This window comes from Limulus polyphemus, unplaced genomic scaffold (genome assembly GCF_000517525.1).
Source record: "Limulus polyphemus unplaced genomic scaffold, Limulus_polyphemus-2.1.2 Scaffold364, whole genome shotgun sequence".
Classification (NCBI taxonomy): Eukaryota; Metazoa; Arthropoda; class Merostomata; order Xiphosura; family Limulidae; genus Limulus; species Limulus polyphemus.
The window spans coordinates 191,131-211,590 of NW_013665974.1; the positions used below are offsets into that span (position 1 = coordinate 191,131).

Below are 20,460 nucleotides of genomic sequence, written 5' to 3' on the forward strand. Positions count from 1 at the left end.
TATAATTTGTAGTCATTCTAGAACAAAAAAGTATAATTTATCTTCTTTTTTTATGGTGGTTACAAAATTGGTCAAATTTACCAAACCCGTACAGAGATTCATTACTGAAAATAACAGATAAAATATAAAGTTTTTTCTTAAGAAACATTTGATAACCATCTGGACATAAGGATTTCACATGTGAAATATGAAAATTTTCTGATCAAATAAAAGTATTTTTAATCTTATAATGAAAATTATGTTGCATGTTAGATAGGCAACATGCGAAAAGAAAAAATAGATATGAGAAAAACATTGCTTTACAAACCTTAAGACTTAAAATAAATTTGATATTTTGCATATGAAAGCATTGTAACATTTGCTTACTAATTGAAAAGTTATAGCATGAAAACTAAATGGTTACGAGGTCAGCAGGGACTGAGCCTGTGCTGAAAGAGTTAATAGTTATTAATATTGAGCCAAATGAAATGACAAGATACTGATATAATATTGATGAATAATAAAACCTGGAAATTTATACAATGCAGAGAATATTTATCATTTACCATACCTGAAAAATAAATGTAGCCTTTCAATGTAACGTGAATAAAGCCTGATAGGATGAGATGATTCAGTTGCCACATCCTGGTAGGTTAAGAAGTCATTGGGCATTTGAGGAGGACCAGCCATTTCACTTGCTCTCTGCAAGCCTAAGACTAAAAGATCGAGCACTAATCCATAATACTGGACAATAAAGGAGGCAAACTGTAGCCCTCGAATGATACCATAGGAGTTGGTATGGTTCATATCCTAAATACACAGGCCAAACAGTTTTGTTAATACAGAAAATTTTAGTAAAAACTACAAACATGTGTGCAAAAGAAAAACACAAAATACTATACTGAAGGAAATTCTTAATGCTTACACACAAATACACATGTTAAAAGCTCTTTAATAGGAGCAAGTCATAAATATGTAAAACCAATCTAGGCAACAAGATCAGGGTTTAATGCTATACACAAACAAGCACACAGAAGTTAAGGAGCTTACATCAAAAGTAAATTGCAATTCAATTATGTTGTTTTAGTGTTATTTCAATAGTTTTGTGCTTTCTTCTGACAATGTTAAAAATAACTTGAAAATTAGACATTACTTCGAGATATTCCATTTCTTGTATCACAAAAATCAAATGATTTTGACATACCAACCACAAAAACGTTCATCATGATTTCTACTTTCCTTCTGTAATATCTGATAGATTCTCCGATGAATGGAAGTGACATAAAATCAAGTGTTTCTGAAAGCCCCCACAACCACCACTCAAATAAGCAGTCACTTTCAAGGCTGTTATTTATGTATGGAAGGACACTTGTGACCTTTTCATTGATTTCAGAAATGTTAGATTTTAACAAAGTGAGCAATTTAAGGTTTCTGAACAATATTAAAACAAAAATTCCACAACTTCAAATTTAATTTTAATCGAAAATAATGTTTGAAAATTCAAAGCACATTCTGTGCACTAGCAAACCCATGGATCTATAGCCCACATTTATAGGGCTACTACAGTGCAAATTTAATACTTGAACTATTATTTTGTACTTTTTCAATTTAATGATGATCATTGTCACTATAATGAAAATGTAATTTATTCAATCAAGTTACAAACAGCAATTAGTGGCCTTACTTATTTATGTGCTCTAATGTAAATCAATGCCAAATTTTGGGTCTGCTTTCAGGGGATCTCCATAAAAGTGTTTTCATAAAATATCCAAGTTTCCAAAGTGGTTGGGTGAAAAGTTACCTTTATGCAAACTACAATGCCGAGACAATTCATTTGTCACCACTTAGAAATGAGTGTGTTCAACAGGTTAGGAGAAGGGGTTTTCAGGAAATCCCCAGGTTCCCCAAGAGATGAGGTGAAAACTTTTACTCTTGTACAAACTTCAAGACTGAAACAATTTATTTGGTATCACTCTGAAGTCAGTGTGGCCAAAAGTTTAGGAGGAGTTATGAGACATACAGACACTAAATCTTAATGTAAATTATTAATTATTAGCCATTTCTGTGTCAGATGACTTGAACTCCCTAGTGAAATGTTTAATAATAAAGGCAGAATACACGAATAAAATTCTAAACATTTGAAAAAAGTATCTCACCTTGTAGTTGATGACCACATTGTTCTTAGCTGTCATGTAGTCAGCAATATTGTGGTCTACAATCAGACGCAGAAGTCTGTTAAGTAGCGTTAAATCAATCTTTTCATACATTTTTTCAAACTTGGACTCCAACATTACATTGCACTCCCCTTCTGAAGTATCCCATACATCTTGCAAGTTATTTATGCCTAGAAGTATAAATTTTTCTTATATTAAATTACCAATAAATTTATAAAAACAATGTATAGAGAAATAAAGTTTATACCAGTCTTTCCTTCAGTAGTGAAATGCAAGGCCAGCTAAATACAACTGAACAATCACAGCCAAACCTAAGAAAAGTTAATGAATAATGTGCTGCTTCCAAATCAAAAATTTTTTTACACCTAAAGATGTCAAAATCAAAATTTACAAAAACAAATCCCAGAAGAATACAGCTTGCACTAATTGTTGAACATTTGGTATGAACATTTATGCTTGGATATGCTCTTTTTGATTGTCTGTAGTAACTGTTGGATAGGGAAAGTTTTTAGATGCATCATATTTACAAGTTTATTCTGTTTTCCTACAGCATTTCAACCTTATAAAGGCTATTTTTTAGTATCATACACAATGCTTGAAGGCTCAAGCATACAGCATTAGACTCTTAAACAGGACACTTCTATCCAGTCAACAATAAGGCTAATGCCAAAAGTGCAATAACTTGAACCCCCCAAAAAAGGCTAGCTTATTGGTTCCCCAGTTCTTCTATGGTTGGTTGGTTGTTTGGTGCTTTATGGCGCAAAGCAACGAGGCTATCTGCACCAAAAAACCAGTAAAAACAGTAAAAGTCAATTAGAATAAAATGTAAAAATACAGCAAATCAAAACCAAAATATGTCGATAAAAGATTTATATATAATTAAAAAGACCTAGAGTGCGTAAAAAATTAAAAATACAATCTAGTCGGACAGTGTCACCATTACCAATGACACTGTCCAACGTCAGGGGTAAACTCTTAGAAAATGTGTGTCTAAAATAGTGCCGCCGCTCACGGTCGTAATGACGGCACAACAGTAAAATGTTCAGAGCCCTTGCATACTTGACACGTAGCTGCTTGATGTGTGGAATGAAGCTAAGTTTACGGTCAAAAGTAAGCTCCAAGAACTTTGCCTCAGGGACCACATGAATAACTATATCACCAAGACTGAGCTTGGGATCGGGGTCGAGACCCCGTTGGCGGCAAAAATGCATGAAAACAGTTTTGGAAAAAGAAAATTTAAAACCGTTTGCAGTGATCCATGTCAACAACCGATTGAGGGCAGTCTGAAGCTGCCGATCAATAAACCTCATGTTCGACGACTGACACGAGATGTGGAAGTCGTTGACATGGGGCCCATTTGCAAAAATCGGAGGAAGATTATTAGTGATGGCATTAATTTTAACACTAAAAAGTGTGACACTCAAGACAGCCCTGAGGGACTCCAAGTTCCTTTCGAATGGAACAGGAAAGAGTTGAACCCACACGGACTTGGAATCGCCTGTTCAGTAAAAACTTTTGGTGTCATAAGCGTTCTCGAGATCGAGGAACACAGAAACAAGGTGCTCTCTCTTGAGAAAGGCATCCCTGATCCACGTTTCCAGGAATCCAGTTTTTCTAAATTATGTATGTTAATTCAAGTAAAGTCAATAATATTAATAAAAACCGATTTGGAAATTGAAAAAAATTTCAGAGTATTAAGAAAAACTACACACTGACTATTTGCATATAGCCATCCATAATTTTGAATTGACAAACTACAGTGAAGATAGCTAGTCAACTCTTAGGCTACTTTTGTCTGATTGAACAGCGAGATTTGTCAATCACTTTTATAATGCATCCATGGTCCTAAAACACAAAGTGCATTTTTGCAGCAATGGGTCAAAAACCATGAATCTTTGAATTTACAGTTCAAACATGCTAACCACTAGATTATGTCCAGACCAAAATTAATGAACAGCTTGATTTAAATCCTTTAGTGTCAACAAAGAGCAACCATAAATTAGCAATGGTTACCTTCCTTTGTAATTATGTATTCTGATATTTTTCTCCAAGTCTACAAAAAAGTACATCTTATTTTTAAATATTCTAAATTTTGAGAGTTTAAAATAGCCATAACATAACCAATTAGAAATTCTACACAGAACTGGCAATACAACTAGGAAAAACAAAAAGGACCAACATATTTTTTAAATTTTACCTTGACACCATTTGTACACCAAAAGTGGTGGTGGTTCAGAATCAGCAGGCTTGATCCATGGGGGAAAAAGTCTTCGTTTGTCAGCCTCATACCAGAGATATTGGTCTAGATAAGCATCTGTGATTTTCTCTAGGGGTTCCACATCATATACAGGAATCAAGTGACTGTATAGGTCCATGAACTCTATCCCTACCTATATGTAGTATAATATACTAATTACATTACAATAGTCAAATAACTACACACATCCATGAAGTTTATCCCACCTATATAAAGTAGAAGATCCTGTGTACTACACATTAAGACTGTACAGTTATAAAAACACTATCTCAACCTAGGTATAGAAGATAAGCCTCTTTTATAAACATCAAGTGAAAATGCACACTTGAACTATACCCCACACTTCAACATAGAAAAGTCTAGCCAAGTGATTGTGCACATCTATAAATGCTCTCAACACAGATGTTTAAACCCTACAGACACCTAAACATAATAAAAGAGCTAGAGTTAATCTAGTGACTGCAAAAATCAATGAATTCTATCCCCACCTAGATACAGAAGGACCCAATTATGTTGCAAAAATCAAATGCCTGCACAGATCCACTAACGTTATCACTATCTTGTTACAGTAAAGAAGTTGAATGTTAGTCCTGGTAATATTTAAACTGTACCCTCTCCCTCCCACCTAGACAAAGTAGAAGAGCCTAATCATGATAGAAGTTTTTAGTGATAATACATACTTAATAATGAACTACCCCATGTTAAACATACTAGGGGGGCCTAAAATACAAAAATATAAAATACCAATGAACTATCCCAACTTAAATTAAGATGTTTACAGACTACTCAGGTTTTATTACAATAGTTTCATATATATTCATATTTATGCCATCAACCACTACACTGACAGTCACTACAAATCCCTTGAATTTGATTACCCTCTTTTCTGTGTAACTAGGCTAACAATACCCACTGGCCCAAACTACTGCTGAATTAATGTGTACTTGCATATACTTATTTAACCCTATCACTACAGATCTTTATGGGGTCAAAGGATATGTCATCACATTTGTAGACTTACATTCAAAATTTTATTGAACTACCACTTTATGAATGTATGTCAAGTTTGGTTTCAAACTGTAGATTACAATTCAAGTTTTAGAATTATACATTAGTTAATTTCTTAATTTAAAAACATTCCTATGTGTCTTGTGGTATGCTGAATGCAGCTTTGGTTCAAATTAGATGTTTCTGATATTTACAAGCTAGTATATAAAATAAGAACCTCCTATCTTTTCTATTTGCTGAGATATCACTACATTTAGCAACTCAAATACAGTGGCCCTGCTCATTTCTTCCAACTTTTAAAAATACTTACGTAACCCCCCGCTTCACTCTATCATGGTTTTATAATCAATCAAAAGCTCAGAATTTCCCCCACATGGTTTTCTTAGGTGAAAAGTTTCCAAGATTATTTCTTTTTGTCTTGAATATCAAAAGGAAGGGGTAAGTGAAGATGTTGTTTGAAAAACAATATTTTTTTAGACCCAAATACAGTTTGTTTAGTAAGCCTGATAATTTACAGTGGAATTCTGCAATATCTATAGAGTAATTTATAATTTTTTTTATTTCAAAATACATATATAAAACCTAAAAAAGTTATTTCGTTTTACATCCTCCACATGTGAAATTTGGCAAGGCTTAGCAAGCAAGGTACGGCGTGTACAAACTTCTTTAGAATTATAAGTAGTAGAAATCATTGTTTTTTTTATAAATTCTTTATTTACTGTTCTATGTTTTAAGAAAAATAACTGAAATTTAAGAAATTATTTGTAAATATTAATAATATATATATATACATATGTAATGTATTATAACTGAAATGTAACTATTTTACAAAATACTGGTTCACCAGAACAAAGCCAAGACAGGACAGTTTTACACTATTGACTATGGTAACATGAGTGCACATGCACCGCACCACTGCAACTTCTGTAACGGTTGAAAGGTCAATAAAATAAGAATGACAAATATATATATATTTATTTATTTATTTATTTATTTGAGGTTTAAGCTATCAAGACTAAACACTTGTGATTTCTTGTTATAATTTGTAGTTATTCTAGAACAAAAACAAAGGTAATCTATATCTATTTCCTAATTCTTTATGGTGGTTATGAGGTCAGTCAAATCAAACCAAACCCATACAGATACAGTAGTGAAAATAACAGAAAAATATCTAAAGTTTATTCTAAAACAAATGTTTTATAATTATCTGGAGGTTATAAAGATTTTGCAGGTAAATTTCACAATTTTCTGATGCATAAAAGTATTTATATTCTTAAAATCAAATTTACTCTGCATGATGGACAGTCAACATTCAAAAAGAAAAAATACAGAAGCAAATCATTACTTTAAAAATCTTAAACTTAATTTTAAAAAAATCTGATATTTTGTGTATGAAAGCCTTGTAATGTTTACTGATAATCAGTAAAATTTTGTGAAGATACACATACTGTATTCAAAGTTATAGTATGAAACTGTAACAAGCATAAAATGGTTACGACATCAGTCCCTGGGATCGAGCCTATAGTGAGAGAGTTAATACACTTAACAATATTAAATTTTTACCATCTACAAAAATTAATGCAATTAAAATGTAAACAATCATAATTTTGTAATCTTATTGCAAATTTATTTTATATAATAATCAAAAATACTTAATTAAAAATTACTTTCTCCAATCAGGAAGTTCCTGCTTCCAACCTATTTCAAATCATAGATAATGTACAAAATATCAGTTTATGAGAAATTTTCTAACAATTTCTATGTATGGAAAGTAATATGTGAGATCTACAGGAAATAAAATGACAAATAAGAAATAGACTTAAAGCTAGCTTCAAGATTTCTGTACCTCTTTGAAAGCTCTCTGAGTAAGCAAGTGACGTTTGATACGTGACAGGGCTTCGTGTGGATTATCATAGGCCTGCTCAATGAGTCCCAACTCTTCCCTCTGTGATTGGTTCAGCCGACTCTTAACGCTGGAAAAAAAAAAAGTTCAACTTATGATAAAGTTTGTATATGCACAACCTAAAGAACTATTAACTAAATTGACAGTGAAATTGGGGGTAATAATATTTTCAGAGATTGTAAAGTTTCAAGGAAAGTTAAAAATTCTCTTGACTACCAATTCCTAAGCTGAAAGATATCTAGTTCTTACTCATAATGGTAACATATATAACACACACATAAATATATCTAATACAATGAAATACATTAATTGTTGATGGCCGATTTAAATCAGCACTATAATACAATAATGAACTTAATACAAAACAAAAACAACATTATAATAAAATTAAAGTTCAAAACAATTCTTCCACCACCATTTCTTGTTGTCATCCTTATGTCATAACGGATATTGCCTATTGTCATAGCACCCAAACGCATTGGGATATTCCATCTATCAGACAGGATCCCTAAACCAATATAAAACTTGGCAGCGAGTAAGGAGAATCAGTTAAGGGTTGATAGTTGAGTGCTTGAAAGGGAGTAGGAGTTGAGACATTATGGGTTCATATACACACACACACACACACACACATACATATATATATATATAAATAAAATGACAAGGGTTATTAACTAAACAGCACTTGCCTATATGCTTCTTTAAGTCTTTCCAATGCAAGGATCAGAAGCTTTGTGTCATGTTTATAGGAAAGTGGTGGGAAAGGGATTGGTGAAAACCGCCTACTCTCTAGCCAGTGAACAGTGGTGGTATAGATGGCTACTGCTTCCTCAGCACTGATGTAAGGGCCATCCTGGGAAAAACAAAATAATAATAATAGAAAAATATAATACAATTTGTCTAAGAAATGTTTTAGATATTATTAGAAATAGAATATCAATTTTAGAGGTAATAAAGAAAAATTAATGTCAAAGGCATTTAAACATACTATCATACTAAGGAATCAAACATATAACTGGAGTTTTGTTATGTATAACACTTATCACACTTCTACAAGTTTGTTTGTTTTTATCCTCCCCCCCAAAAAAAAAACATCATTTCTATACCTTCAAGTAATTGTGTTGTCTTTCTTGCTCAGCCTTCAAGTACAGTCGTGTTAAGCGCCCCAAATTTTTCTTGCACACTGTTTTGTCAACAGTGGCTCCACGTCGAATTCTTTCTCGGTTGTAATGAGCAGTATTAGTCCACCAATCTGCTTTCATTTTCACATACCTCAGAATCATGTTTTCAATTGGTATAGGCAGACCAGGTACCTAAAGCATTTATTTTTCATTAAGCTTACAGTATTGATTTTCTTAACACTTAGAATGAAACATTAGCAACAATGTTTACTTATACTTTGAATACTTAACAACCTAGTATTTTATTCTTGCAATAAATGTCCAGTAAGTTTATTAAAGTTTCAAATTCTAATACATTTTTTATTGTTTATTCTATAATTCCAAGATAAACTACATCAAAACTTCTACTGCTGTTTGCTCTTGTAGTATGATGACCAAACTATCAGAATCAGCCAAAGGATTTAACATATGATCATAGTAAATGATCACCTTCCATGGAATGTTAGCTTTCCAACACCTCCAGGCTTCACTCAGGTGCTGAAGGATGGTTCTGGCTTTGTTTTGTTTGATTCCTTCTGGCATCATGTCAAGAATGTCATGCATCACCTAAAATTTAAAATGTTGTTAATTTGTATAAAGGCAATGTTTTTATCTCGTTTGAGAAACATGCAATTGTTTTAAATAGTGAAACTACAACAAAAATAGTTATAATCAAAACAATGTTTGATTTATACACCAGTATTTACACCATAAAAAATACAGCAACATTTTCATATGTCATACTTTTACATATAACATACTACTTTCCTTGAATCTGTACCTATACATTTTTACTAAGGTGTAACACTAACACAAAAATGTTTTACACTATAAACATCATTTCACATCTCAAACTATGCAAGCTTATAAAGGTTATTAAAATGAAGTGATAAGTAAACATACAAAATGAAACAAAAACACTTAAATATTGTAACACAGCTGGCACATAAACACACACACACACACAAAAAAGAAGTTGTTTCAGAAAATTTGTACAAAATTTAAAAAAGGGGGATATCTGTACAAACCTAAGCAGAACCTATATGCAGTAGCCAACCCTAATTTTGAGCTGGCAAACTAACTGAAGGCAACTAACTAGTCAATAGCAACCACTCCCAATTCTTGAGCGATTGTAATTGAATAGTGGGATTTGCCCATCACTGTGTCCATAACCTCAAAGTATGAAGCATAATTTTGTGACAACTAAACATGAGCCATGAACACTCAGATTCACAGAAAGACTTGCTAACCACTAGACTATGTCTGGCCTAAAACTAAAATGATCTGTAACTGTATATAATTTCTTTCAATTCTAACATAACTTACAGTCTCCAAAAATATACAAGTTTAACACTTACAGATGCCCGAAGTTCCAAATCAAAATGACTTTCCACTCTCTGTTTAGTAACAGTTTTTGCAACTCCTTTTGAATGTCTACCTTCAAACTGTCGAGACAGCAGATTCCCAAGCCAGCGTTCTAGCAGAGGGGTGATACCTCTCATGAAAAACAGCCAGACACGCCACCCTGGTGCCCAAAATCCACAACCAGGACCTTTACCTACTGGACCCTAAAAAATAAACATTAAGTATGTAAATATTCAATTAAACTTAACTTTTATTTTATAGAATTTCTTTAGAATAATACATTCAATATAAAAATGATACTAACAATTTATCCACTTTCTCCTGACTACCACAGTGAATGTTGAATAGTGAATAACAGTTACCACATTATTTGCTATTTTGGCACTAAACTACTTGGTGGGCTATTGCTTTTGTTTTCTATACATGTCTCATCATTGTACTAATTTTCTTTACATTAGTAGATTTGATATTTACCTCTTTATGAATTGGAATGTTATCACTGACATACCACATTTTTTATTCTCATACATAAATTACTTAACCAAGTTGCATGAAACTTTGTACCCATAGTAGAAGGTTTGTAAATAAAAAATATTTTATTTGTTATTTGTATCATTTTTTATGTTGTGAAGTTTCAACAATTTGAGTGTTCTATTGTTTTTAAAAATATTAAAAATACTTCTTTCCACATTAATCTGTGTTTTTGACCTTTCTCATCAGATAGGTCAAAGTGCACGTCACAACCTTTTAGAGACTTGCATTCAAAATTTATTTAAACTGCTATATTATCAATGTATGCAAACACAGTTGGCATCAAAACATACTTAAGATATCAAATGTTAATACTATACAAGTTTTACATTCTTGTTTTTTTATAAGGAAATATTCATAAAAAATCCTCAAACTCCCCTAATATGAGAATTGTGACATTTGACCATGTCTTCCCTCTTCTCTAATTTATTTAACATCCCTCTGAGAAGTACAAAATTTAACATAAATATTACTCAGGCAAAGCATAATTTTTATGCTATTCAATCTTATTTGTTTACAGTCATAAACTAGAACAAAGCCAAATTTGTCACATCATCTTTCACAAATTGCCACTAGCTCTCTCTGACATTTTATATTACATTATTTATAACCATTAGAAAGCTAGTATTAATCTATCAAATGATATATTATATTGTTTTCTGTAAAGAGAACTGTATACTTCCTGTTTCAGTTTCAAATTTGTTCTTGTTGGAATCCCATCAATGAGCTTAGCTGAATTTTTAAACTTACCACACTGTTAGAAAGCCACAAATATTGACAGTTAAAGAACAATTTGTTCTCTGTGTGTTATTAAGTACATTATTTAATTAAATGAAAATTATTTAGTGCAGTGGTGCCATTAGTATAAAAAAGTAAGCTTAAGTTTCATCGGCAGTCAACAGAAAAAAATAACAAGGCCCCGGTAACAACTATATTTCTTGTTTTTCATATGTATTCTACATTATTGTAAATGTAACTAAAATGTAAAAATTAGAAACTTAATGGGTTAAATTAGGTAAGATAATGAAAAAGAATACTTTCTTACAAGGTATGCTTGTGAGCAACTATGTGTTATGTAATTCATCTAGTGATTTACAACTTGTATGGCAGTTATGATACGGTTCAAAGGGCAATAAAACAATAAAATTAAGTATAAACAGATATATACTGTTACAAGCTTTAAGCCATTTAGGATAAAAAATTGTGGTTTCCTGATACAATTTGCTGTCATTCCAGAAAGAAATAAAGGGTACTTTAGAATTATTTCCTTTTTAGTTTTTTTATGGTGGTTATGAACTTGGTCAACTCAAATGATCTTGAATAGAATTACAGTATACAAAATAACAGTTAAGGTATAAAGTATTTCTGGAAAAAAATCTGAAATTTATTTATGAGGTTTTAGGTATTATACAAATGAAATTGAAAAATTTTCAGATGAAGAAAAGTAACTTTAGTAAAAATACTTACTAAAAATTCTGACTTTTTTGGTCTACAAGAGACATGTTTACTGAAAGCTTGCCAAATTTCATGAGAAACATTAAGTATTTACAGTCATGGTATGTTACATGGTCATGTAAAATACACAAGTCCATTAAGAAAGTGTTAATATTAATTAGAAAGTTCCATTTTATATATCCCAGTCACAACTACTTTGATATTCATTGACTTCTTTTGATACTATATTATACCAGTTGGAGTGGTTTTTAGTTAATAAAGCACACAAACACTGTATGACTGTTTTGGTACTTATAGGTTGTTTTCAACAAATAAGAAGTAATTCTATATTTTTATGGAATGTTTGAAAACAATAAACAGTAAATTTGATATTAAAAAGTTTGTGTGATCTGAATAATCTGCTATCACAGGTTAGCTTACCTAAACCTAAGTTATCCTTACCTAATGGCTTGTCACAGAAGAATATTTCTGTAGCTTTAAAACAAACATGATACAAAAACATTAATAGGAATGAAAAGTGTCAACAAGAAATTACAAAACAAATTATGATTCATTATGTTTGGGATGATAGTTTCTTAGCAAATATATATCTATGCTTTTTAACAAGAAGAAAAATTCTAAAAAAAAGATAAAAGCATTGTTCACAGGCTTCCAGAACTAAGCAAAAATAAGAGCCGAATTTTATTGTTGAAGTTGTATGTTTTGCTTACATTTTAAAATTTTAAGTACAGGTATGCTGTCAACATCTGAAGCATACACACACACACCCATTGTAATAGGACTAATTTAGGGTGGTCACTATTGTTTTTCTACACAGTAGTCTACAGCTAAGCTCATTTTACTTATCCTAATAGTATTTAATACAAAGTGTTACCCAGTTTTTTCTTCTATACAGTAGTCTAAATATTGTACAAATTTTCATCACACTAATTGATTCAGCATTTAATTTACAGTAATCTACTATGTAATTTGTTATATATTAATACAATCCTGGTGTTGAAGATGAAATAGCCAGATTTTATAATGATGAAACAAAAATAAGCTTACTGTGTTAAACCTGTAGTAGATCAAGTGCTTCAGATCTTTACACATTCTAATCTGCCTCATTAATTTATATTTGTATCGGTACATGCCAGTCAACTGACCAACATGAGCAAAGATGTACTGCAGGCCATCAGAAAGTTGAAAAGCATCTACATTGTTTAACCGGTACTGGACATGACTGTCTACAACCAACTTGGTCAGTCTCAGGATTTCACGACACAGATGAAAAGCATTTCCAAACCTGGACTTCTTTCTTTCCTGTCATTATAACCAAAGTCAAAATCATTAAAAAGCAGATTGTTCAACACACTTTATGAATATCACAGTCTTATAAAACTAGTAGACTTTCATCAATTTTCTTTTTTACACAATCCAAGTATACTAATAACAGTAAATTATAAGATATAATCTTATTAAAGATACTCATTAATGAACACTTAAGTTCAAATATCCATTCATTTACTAGAGATAAATTACTTTTAGTCAATATTTAAATAGTACTATGACAGCTAACCTTTGTGGTCAGTGTTTTCACAGGTTTTAAGTTGAAATTGTAGTCCAGGTGAAGATAGTTAAGATTCTTACGATGAATCAATAAATTCAGCATATTGTAACCTTGACGACACACTTGCAACCCTGCCTCAACCCAGTCAATTGTAGTAGTTTGGAAAAACTTAGTGGACTTGAAGGAACGGAACAAATACCTGTTGTTCAATACAACAGTAACAGTTTCTGATAAATATTCTCATTAAAATAAGAACTTTTACTAAAAGTTACTATTTATTATTCTTCATTATAATAAATCCATGAAGCATGGATACATCTTTACAGTAAAATATCCTGCGATTATTAAAGAATCATCTCAATGTACAACTTATTCCAATTTTCAAATTATTTTTCAAGAAACATTCACTATTTCTTGATTTCAATACATTTTACATTAAGTTCTAACACAAATAGTTTAAAATTACCAAAATAAAAATCTTAAAACCAAGCCCCACAAATGTGTAGTTTGCTTTTGAAAAAATGCTTAATATTCCAAATGTCCAATACACATACACTTTAAGAAACATTTTAATCAACTTAAATATTTAGAATAAAAGTTCAAGTAGTAATAATAAAATCAGGAAGTAAAATTTGCTAATTAAAGAAATACTAAAACAGTTTAAAGCATCATCATTTTTAATTCTTATTGAACTTATAAAAATCTCAAGTTCATAATATTTGTTGACTTATGATTATGTGTTAAGAAAACAAAAAAATTACAAGCCATATGATAAAGAGCTATTAGTCATTTCTATTCAAAAATATCATACCTCTTTTTCTGAGGCTTTGGAGGTCTGTGTTTTAAGGCATTAAGCACAAAATACTTGAGAAGCTTCTGGTATGAAACACGTACTTTCACAGGCATTGCTGGAGGGCAGTGTTCTCTATACCTACACAAAAATAAATTACAAATGTCTTACATTAATTCTAACAAAAATAAGTAACTTCATCTACAACAACAATGTACACATATAGAGCCATCTACAGATGCTGTACATACAATGATCAAAAATATGCACTACCAGTACTTGCATTTACATTTTTTTAATTATAATAAACAATTAAAAAACATTTTATATTTACACGATAAAAACTTTATTGAAATATAAAAAACAAAAACAAGTATTAAATAGAGACGAAGGACCAGCAAGTCAATACATTGATATATGGGAAGATAATTTTTTTTGTTTTTATTACACCTAGAAATATGCAAATAATAATGAATAATAATGCAACAATGGGAAAGTATAAAATAGTCTTACAAGTTACTCCTGAGGATGACGTAGATCACGTCAAAACATGTACACGTAGAGTGATATTTCTATTTTAAAGTGGAAGCTGTACAGCTTTAATAAAGTTTTTATTGTGTAAATATAACGTTGTTTTTAATTATTTATTATAATTTAAAAAATACAATGATCTACAGTACTGTACACGTGCAGTGCTCTATAGGATGTGGTGTTACCATAGTCATTTTCAAGTAGCAATGTAAACAAAGTACTATCACAAACAAGTACTGTACATGTGCATTGCTCAATAGGATGTAGTGTTACCATATACATTCATCTTCAAGTAGCAATGTAAACAAAGTACTATCACAAACAAGTACTGTACATGTGCATTGCTCTATAGGATGTTGTGTTACCATATACAGTCATCTTCAAGTAGCAATGTAAACAAAGTACTATCACAAACAAGTATTGCACATGTGCAGTGCTCTACAGGATGAACTGCTACCACATACAGCCATTTATAAGAAATACATAAACATTAACAGTTCTTGTAAGTTAGCTACGTTTAATCCACACACAGAAACACTACAGTGATAATAATAAAGCAACACAATATTGTGTATAGTAATTAGTAAAATACAACAGTAAACAGAACAAACTGTTAGAAGTCGGATATTAGAAAAACTAGTTTTGACACATTTGTGTATGCTCTTCAGCCAGAAAACAACATGATACTGAAGAGGAAGCACGAATGTGTCGAAACTAGTTTCTCTAATATCAGACTTCTGATATTTTGTTACATTTACTGTGGGTTTCACCCTACAGTGTATTAATCCAAAACTATATGAATATTGAATAAATAATTCAGTTGTCTAATATAACAAATTCATAAGAAAATAAATATGAATACAAAAAGCACAAGTAGAACGTCTAAGAGTTTTAAAATAGCAAATAACACTGATGAGAACTGCACTGATATTTTGCTTTAGGAAATTTGAAAGGTGCAAGTTCTTAAGCTTTATGTGTCAAGAATTTTCTAAACACAGATATTCCTATACATTACTTAAGTATTTAGAAAAATCCACTCACTTAACTGAAAACTATGGTCTTTACAACTATGTCTCCTAATGTAATATCAGTTGAAAACTTTTATATGATACACATCACTGTTAATATATACATAAAAGCTAAAACTCAATTAACTACATTAACTTATACTAACCAAGATTTGACAAGTGGTACATCAATTGCTCTTCTTGTTCTGCCTGAACGTAAACTGAATGGTCTAGGGGCCCAGAGCAAAGCAATACCATTAGCTGTGTTGTCTGTATAGAGTGGTGAATCTTGTAGAAAAGGTTGAACATTTTCAGGAAGCTCAAACTCTTCATCATCATCTGGTAGTGGTTCAGTACCCTATTTATAATATTGATAGTTTTCATTTTTAGAAGGCTTTTTTTCTCTGAATATACAAAAAAAAATTCTACTAATTTCATTACAACTAATATTTACAATTCTCAGAAATTCACAGGATACAAGAGCCACAATTACAAACAATTATAAACAAATAAATGTGTTTTAACATTCTTTTGTTTTGTTGATTCAGCTTTGGAATCAGTGAATTTCTTTATCAAAAATATCTCTCTGTAACCCTTTTTTTTAAAGTGGTTCAATATTGTTTAAGTAGAATTGGTTGTAACACTGGAAGTTTCAAACAATGAAATACCAATAATAATCCAAATAAAGTACAAAAATGTAACCAAATATTTTCAGTTATAATCAAAAATCAATGATGACTTAGTCTTTTTTCCCATCACCTTAAACACAACTAAGCTAAATGCTATTTCCTCCCAAAGTTGAAAAATTAGCTCTTGAAAGTACACAATTTGTCTGTAAATTATTTATAAAACACCAAATTAAAATAAACTTTGTATCACTTGTAATTTATGATTTGTTCAATTAATAAAAAGTATACTAAGAATGAATGGAATAACACCTATCAGATAGGCTAGATTTTCTCCTGAAGAAAAATATCTTACGATGTTGTTTTTTTTTTAAAACATTTGAGTACTTTAAATAACTTGATAAAGTGAACTTAAGAATATTTTTAAAATTTTAGTTTTTATTAAATTCAAATAGAAATACAACAATCAACAATACAAAATTTACTAATATTATGACTAGCAATAATCAGGTAGAGAAAAAAAAAGCAATATAATTGATGTTTCCTTTATTATTTTGCATGTGTAAAAACATAAAAAGATGCTTTCAGTACAAACCCAGCTAGTCAAGTAAACATCAGATAGCAACTGGAATATTAATTTTCTAGTGACAAGAAAGATTACCTTCACTGCATGCCGATGCGAGATTGGGTTTATTAGAGGATCAAAGTAAAATGCTGGTAGATCAGGATCTTCTGTTTTAATGTACACAACATTTGGAGCATGATACCTAAAACATATACAATACAAGAAGATCACTCAAGATACTGTTATTCCTATCACTACTACATATGGGTAGTTTCCAATATACAGCTGAGCTTCAGGGCATCACTGTTTATTAATAACACTTTTTAATTAAAACAATATTATTGCTAATACTACCAAATGCTATGCAATAAACACTATTTTTAATACTTTTAGCTTTGTTTTATGTTTTAGGGTTGTTGAAAGTTGAAGTTATGTTCCACTTGCAAATATAACATTATAATTTTTCTACTATACTCATTTCAAGTAATGTTTTTACATCACAGAATTGATCTTAATAGTAATTACAAATAAAAAGTATTGTATTATTTATAGTAAGTCTAACTCATTTCAAATATTTTTACTTCAAATCTTTCTTACAAATCAGTTCTTGATATGCACATATTTAAGACATGAAATCAGTTCTCAGTTTTCTGTGCTATCATTTACTTACTAACCTTTATCAACACTAAAGTCAGTAAAAGCTGTAACTAAAGAACAGTTATTCAAAATAAAAAGATGTTAACTACAAACTAAAAATATTAACTACATTAATACACAAGACTGCCCCTCTCCCCAATATACAAGTAGTTTTCAAGCTTCTGTCACAGAATGTTCAACAAACATCTGTTCACAAAGCAATTATTCCAACAAAAACAATAGTCCAATCTGCACATTCTCTGAAGACTCTTCAGTATAGAGATAAAGAATTTGCAATAAATACAAGTTTTTAAAAGAAGTCTTATGTTTTCCATGTAATTGTACAATATATCATTACAATCTTAATCCTTTGGCTATGATTGCTTTAAAAGCACATGGAATTTTTCAAGCAGTACACTGTACACAGCACACTTGCATTCAACTGCCAGAGGCAGACCATACCCTATACAGCAAATCAGCAGTCAATGGGTTAATTAAATAATCATAAAACTAGTGTGGATGTACTCAGCAACCACCAGGTTTTACTAATACTGGTGATCAATATGTTGACACCAACAATTTTTCTGCCATGCTTTTTTCTACATACAGCCCACTATTCTTCTGTATGCTTGAATTCCAAAAAAACATGGATTTAACTTGAATCAAAACATGAGAAACTATTTCACACCAACATAAAACAAATATAAATGAAATAAGTTAATGACAAATTTGTCAAGATAACTTTAAATCAGAGTTTACTAAAAGCTCTAGTATAATTTTTGTTTCAGAAACAAGACAGAACAATAAAATTTGTGACCATCTATTAAATTTTCAATAAATTAATCAATAAAAATGCTCAAAAAAATAGCTCCTTCCTAAAAGTTAACAACCCAAGTCAAATAATGGAAGTTGATGGGTGCTATACATGTATTTATAGTGTGGGAAATTATTAATCACTTGTTTTCCCCCCATATTTTAGTTGTATCAATTAATGTTTTTATTTTTTACTTCTCACAATTTTCTGTCATTACTTCTGTTTGATTTTCTAAAAAAAAAAAACTTTATTCATTTGAATGTTTGGTTGGAATAGAAAATGAAACACTTCACAGCTTTCCATAATTTTTGCAATTTACAATTTATTTGGTGAATTAGAGCCAATTATAGCACATGTATTTGGTTAATGGTTAAATATTTAATATTCCCTAACAATAACATTAATTATGGGGGGGGGGGATATGCCAGAAAGATAAGGCCACCCCAGGACACTCCACATCCACCTGCCAAATTTGGTCCCGCTAGCTCTAAACAATGTAAATTAACAGATGATTTTGATTCACACACACACAGGTCTACAGATCACAATCCAGTGATTCAATTTGTTACAATAAAACCTATACGGTACATAATAAACATACCATGATAAGTGAACGTAATGTGGTAGGTTGTTGTACAGGTACGGAAAAGCTATTCTGTACTCTGTTCGTACAGGTTGGCGGATGATGATTTTATTTATGTCATTAAACTCATTCCAGTCTTCATCCCTGAAAGATATGAAAGAAATATGTTTGATATAAACATTTTCCAATTTTGAAAACAACACAGAACTTACCACATGTCTAGAATTTTTACAAACAGTTAAAACTTATTATCTAAAAGTGTCAACTGTAACTAAAACAATGTTACCAATAACAGAAAAACAAAAATCACCTTGAATATGTTGTTTCACAATTCTAGCATTTTTCTTAACAGTACTTAATCATAAACTATTATTTATTCCTGTGTGAGTATTGCCAGATATTTCACACAAGATATACAAAACAAATATATTATCTTGAAAACCTTCATGCATAAATATAGTACACAACTACTTTTGCTACTTAAAGCTATGCTGTGTTTGACAACATCAATGGAGTTCACTTCAGTCCTTCGTGTCTGACAGGCACAATAACATTGATGCTCGAAAGCACCAATAGAATGAGTCTTACAAAGGCTTGTTAGAGCATCCATCAAATCTTTCATTATGCCTGCTGTTTTGGGCCCAATACCGGTCCTTATATTCTTAGCAAAAAATAAATATATTTGAATTCAGATCCTTTTATTACTTGTCATGAAATTTGCCAAGCAATCAGTTATTTGTGTGACCCTGTTGGCTGCTATGACTCAGATACTTTAACTGTAATTTGTTACATGCACAGTAACACAACATTTTTGAATCATTATTGTTGTATATAGAGAAATATTTGTAACTGAGAAACTAAGCGATTGTTTTAAAGTTTAAATTATAAAACTGGATATTAATTATTAACAAATTTAGACTAACAAAAAGTTTTAGCAAATGTGATCAGGACCCATTTTCTGCACGAAACTAGGCCACAAGGGCCGCCATATCAATCAGAGGTTGTCATAGTTTAGTGGCACACTGTGAGCATATTTCAATTTAACTACCAAAACTGTTTTGTTGACAGAAAAATAGCACAATTTGATCAATACAATTATTGATCAATTTTGTCAACAAAGAATCGAGATACAGCATCAGCCCACTTATAACCTTCATGGGCTGTTTGGCAGAGGGGAGGCTGTTTATAGACCTCGTGCATTTTTCAAATGTGAAAGGAAGAGACTTAAGGACAATTCTTACATCTCTAAATTAAGAATAAGTCTGATAGCAAGACAATGAAATGTAAGTGTTAGAAAAAAGTTTGGAATGATGTTCTTTAACCCTCTCTCCCTGGGTACCCTTTACTGCGCATGACACAAGGTTTTAGTGTCTTACATTTAAAATTTTATAAAAGTATTTTTTGTTTATGTTATACCAATTAGAATAGCATAAAATCTTAGCTAATAATCCATATTTTTAATAGTGTACAAGTTTTAAGTTCTTACTTCTAATTTCCACTAGTGTGACCCATATGACATTTTCACTT

At 30.9% G+C, this 20,460-nt stretch overlaps 1 protein-coding gene across 1 annotated transcript in view; it reads right to left on the bottom strand.

Annotated features, from left to right (window-relative positions):
• LOC106457715 (pre-mRNA-processing-splicing factor 8) overlaps positions 1-20,460 on the bottom strand; it is a 76,119-nt gene that overhangs the window by 31,661 nt on the left and 23,998 nt on the right. The window contains exons 7-20 of the mRNA XM_013917162.2: positions 18,952-19,077; positions 16,997-17,102; positions 15,877-16,067; positions 14,193-14,312; positions 13,391-13,580; positions 12,880-13,134; positions 9,840-10,049; positions 8,932-9,048; positions 8,428-8,634; positions 8,011-8,174; positions 7,265-7,391; positions 4,351-4,543; positions 2,136-2,323; positions 551-789 (exon numbers count right to left, since the gene is read on the bottom strand). Of these exons, the coding sequence (XP_013772616.1) occupies positions 551-789; positions 2,136-2,323; positions 4,351-4,543; positions 7,265-7,391; positions 8,011-8,174; positions 8,428-8,634; positions 8,932-9,048; positions 9,840-10,049; positions 12,880-13,134; positions 13,391-13,580; positions 14,193-14,312; positions 15,877-16,067; positions 16,997-17,102; positions 18,952-19,077 (2,433 nt within the window). The remainder of the gene's footprint in view (positions 1-550; positions 790-2,135; positions 2,324-4,350; positions 4,544-7,264; positions 7,392-8,010; positions 8,175-8,427; positions 8,635-8,931; positions 9,049-9,839; positions 10,050-12,879; positions 13,135-13,390; positions 13,581-14,192; positions 14,313-15,876; positions 16,068-16,996; positions 17,103-18,951; positions 19,078-20,460) is intronic.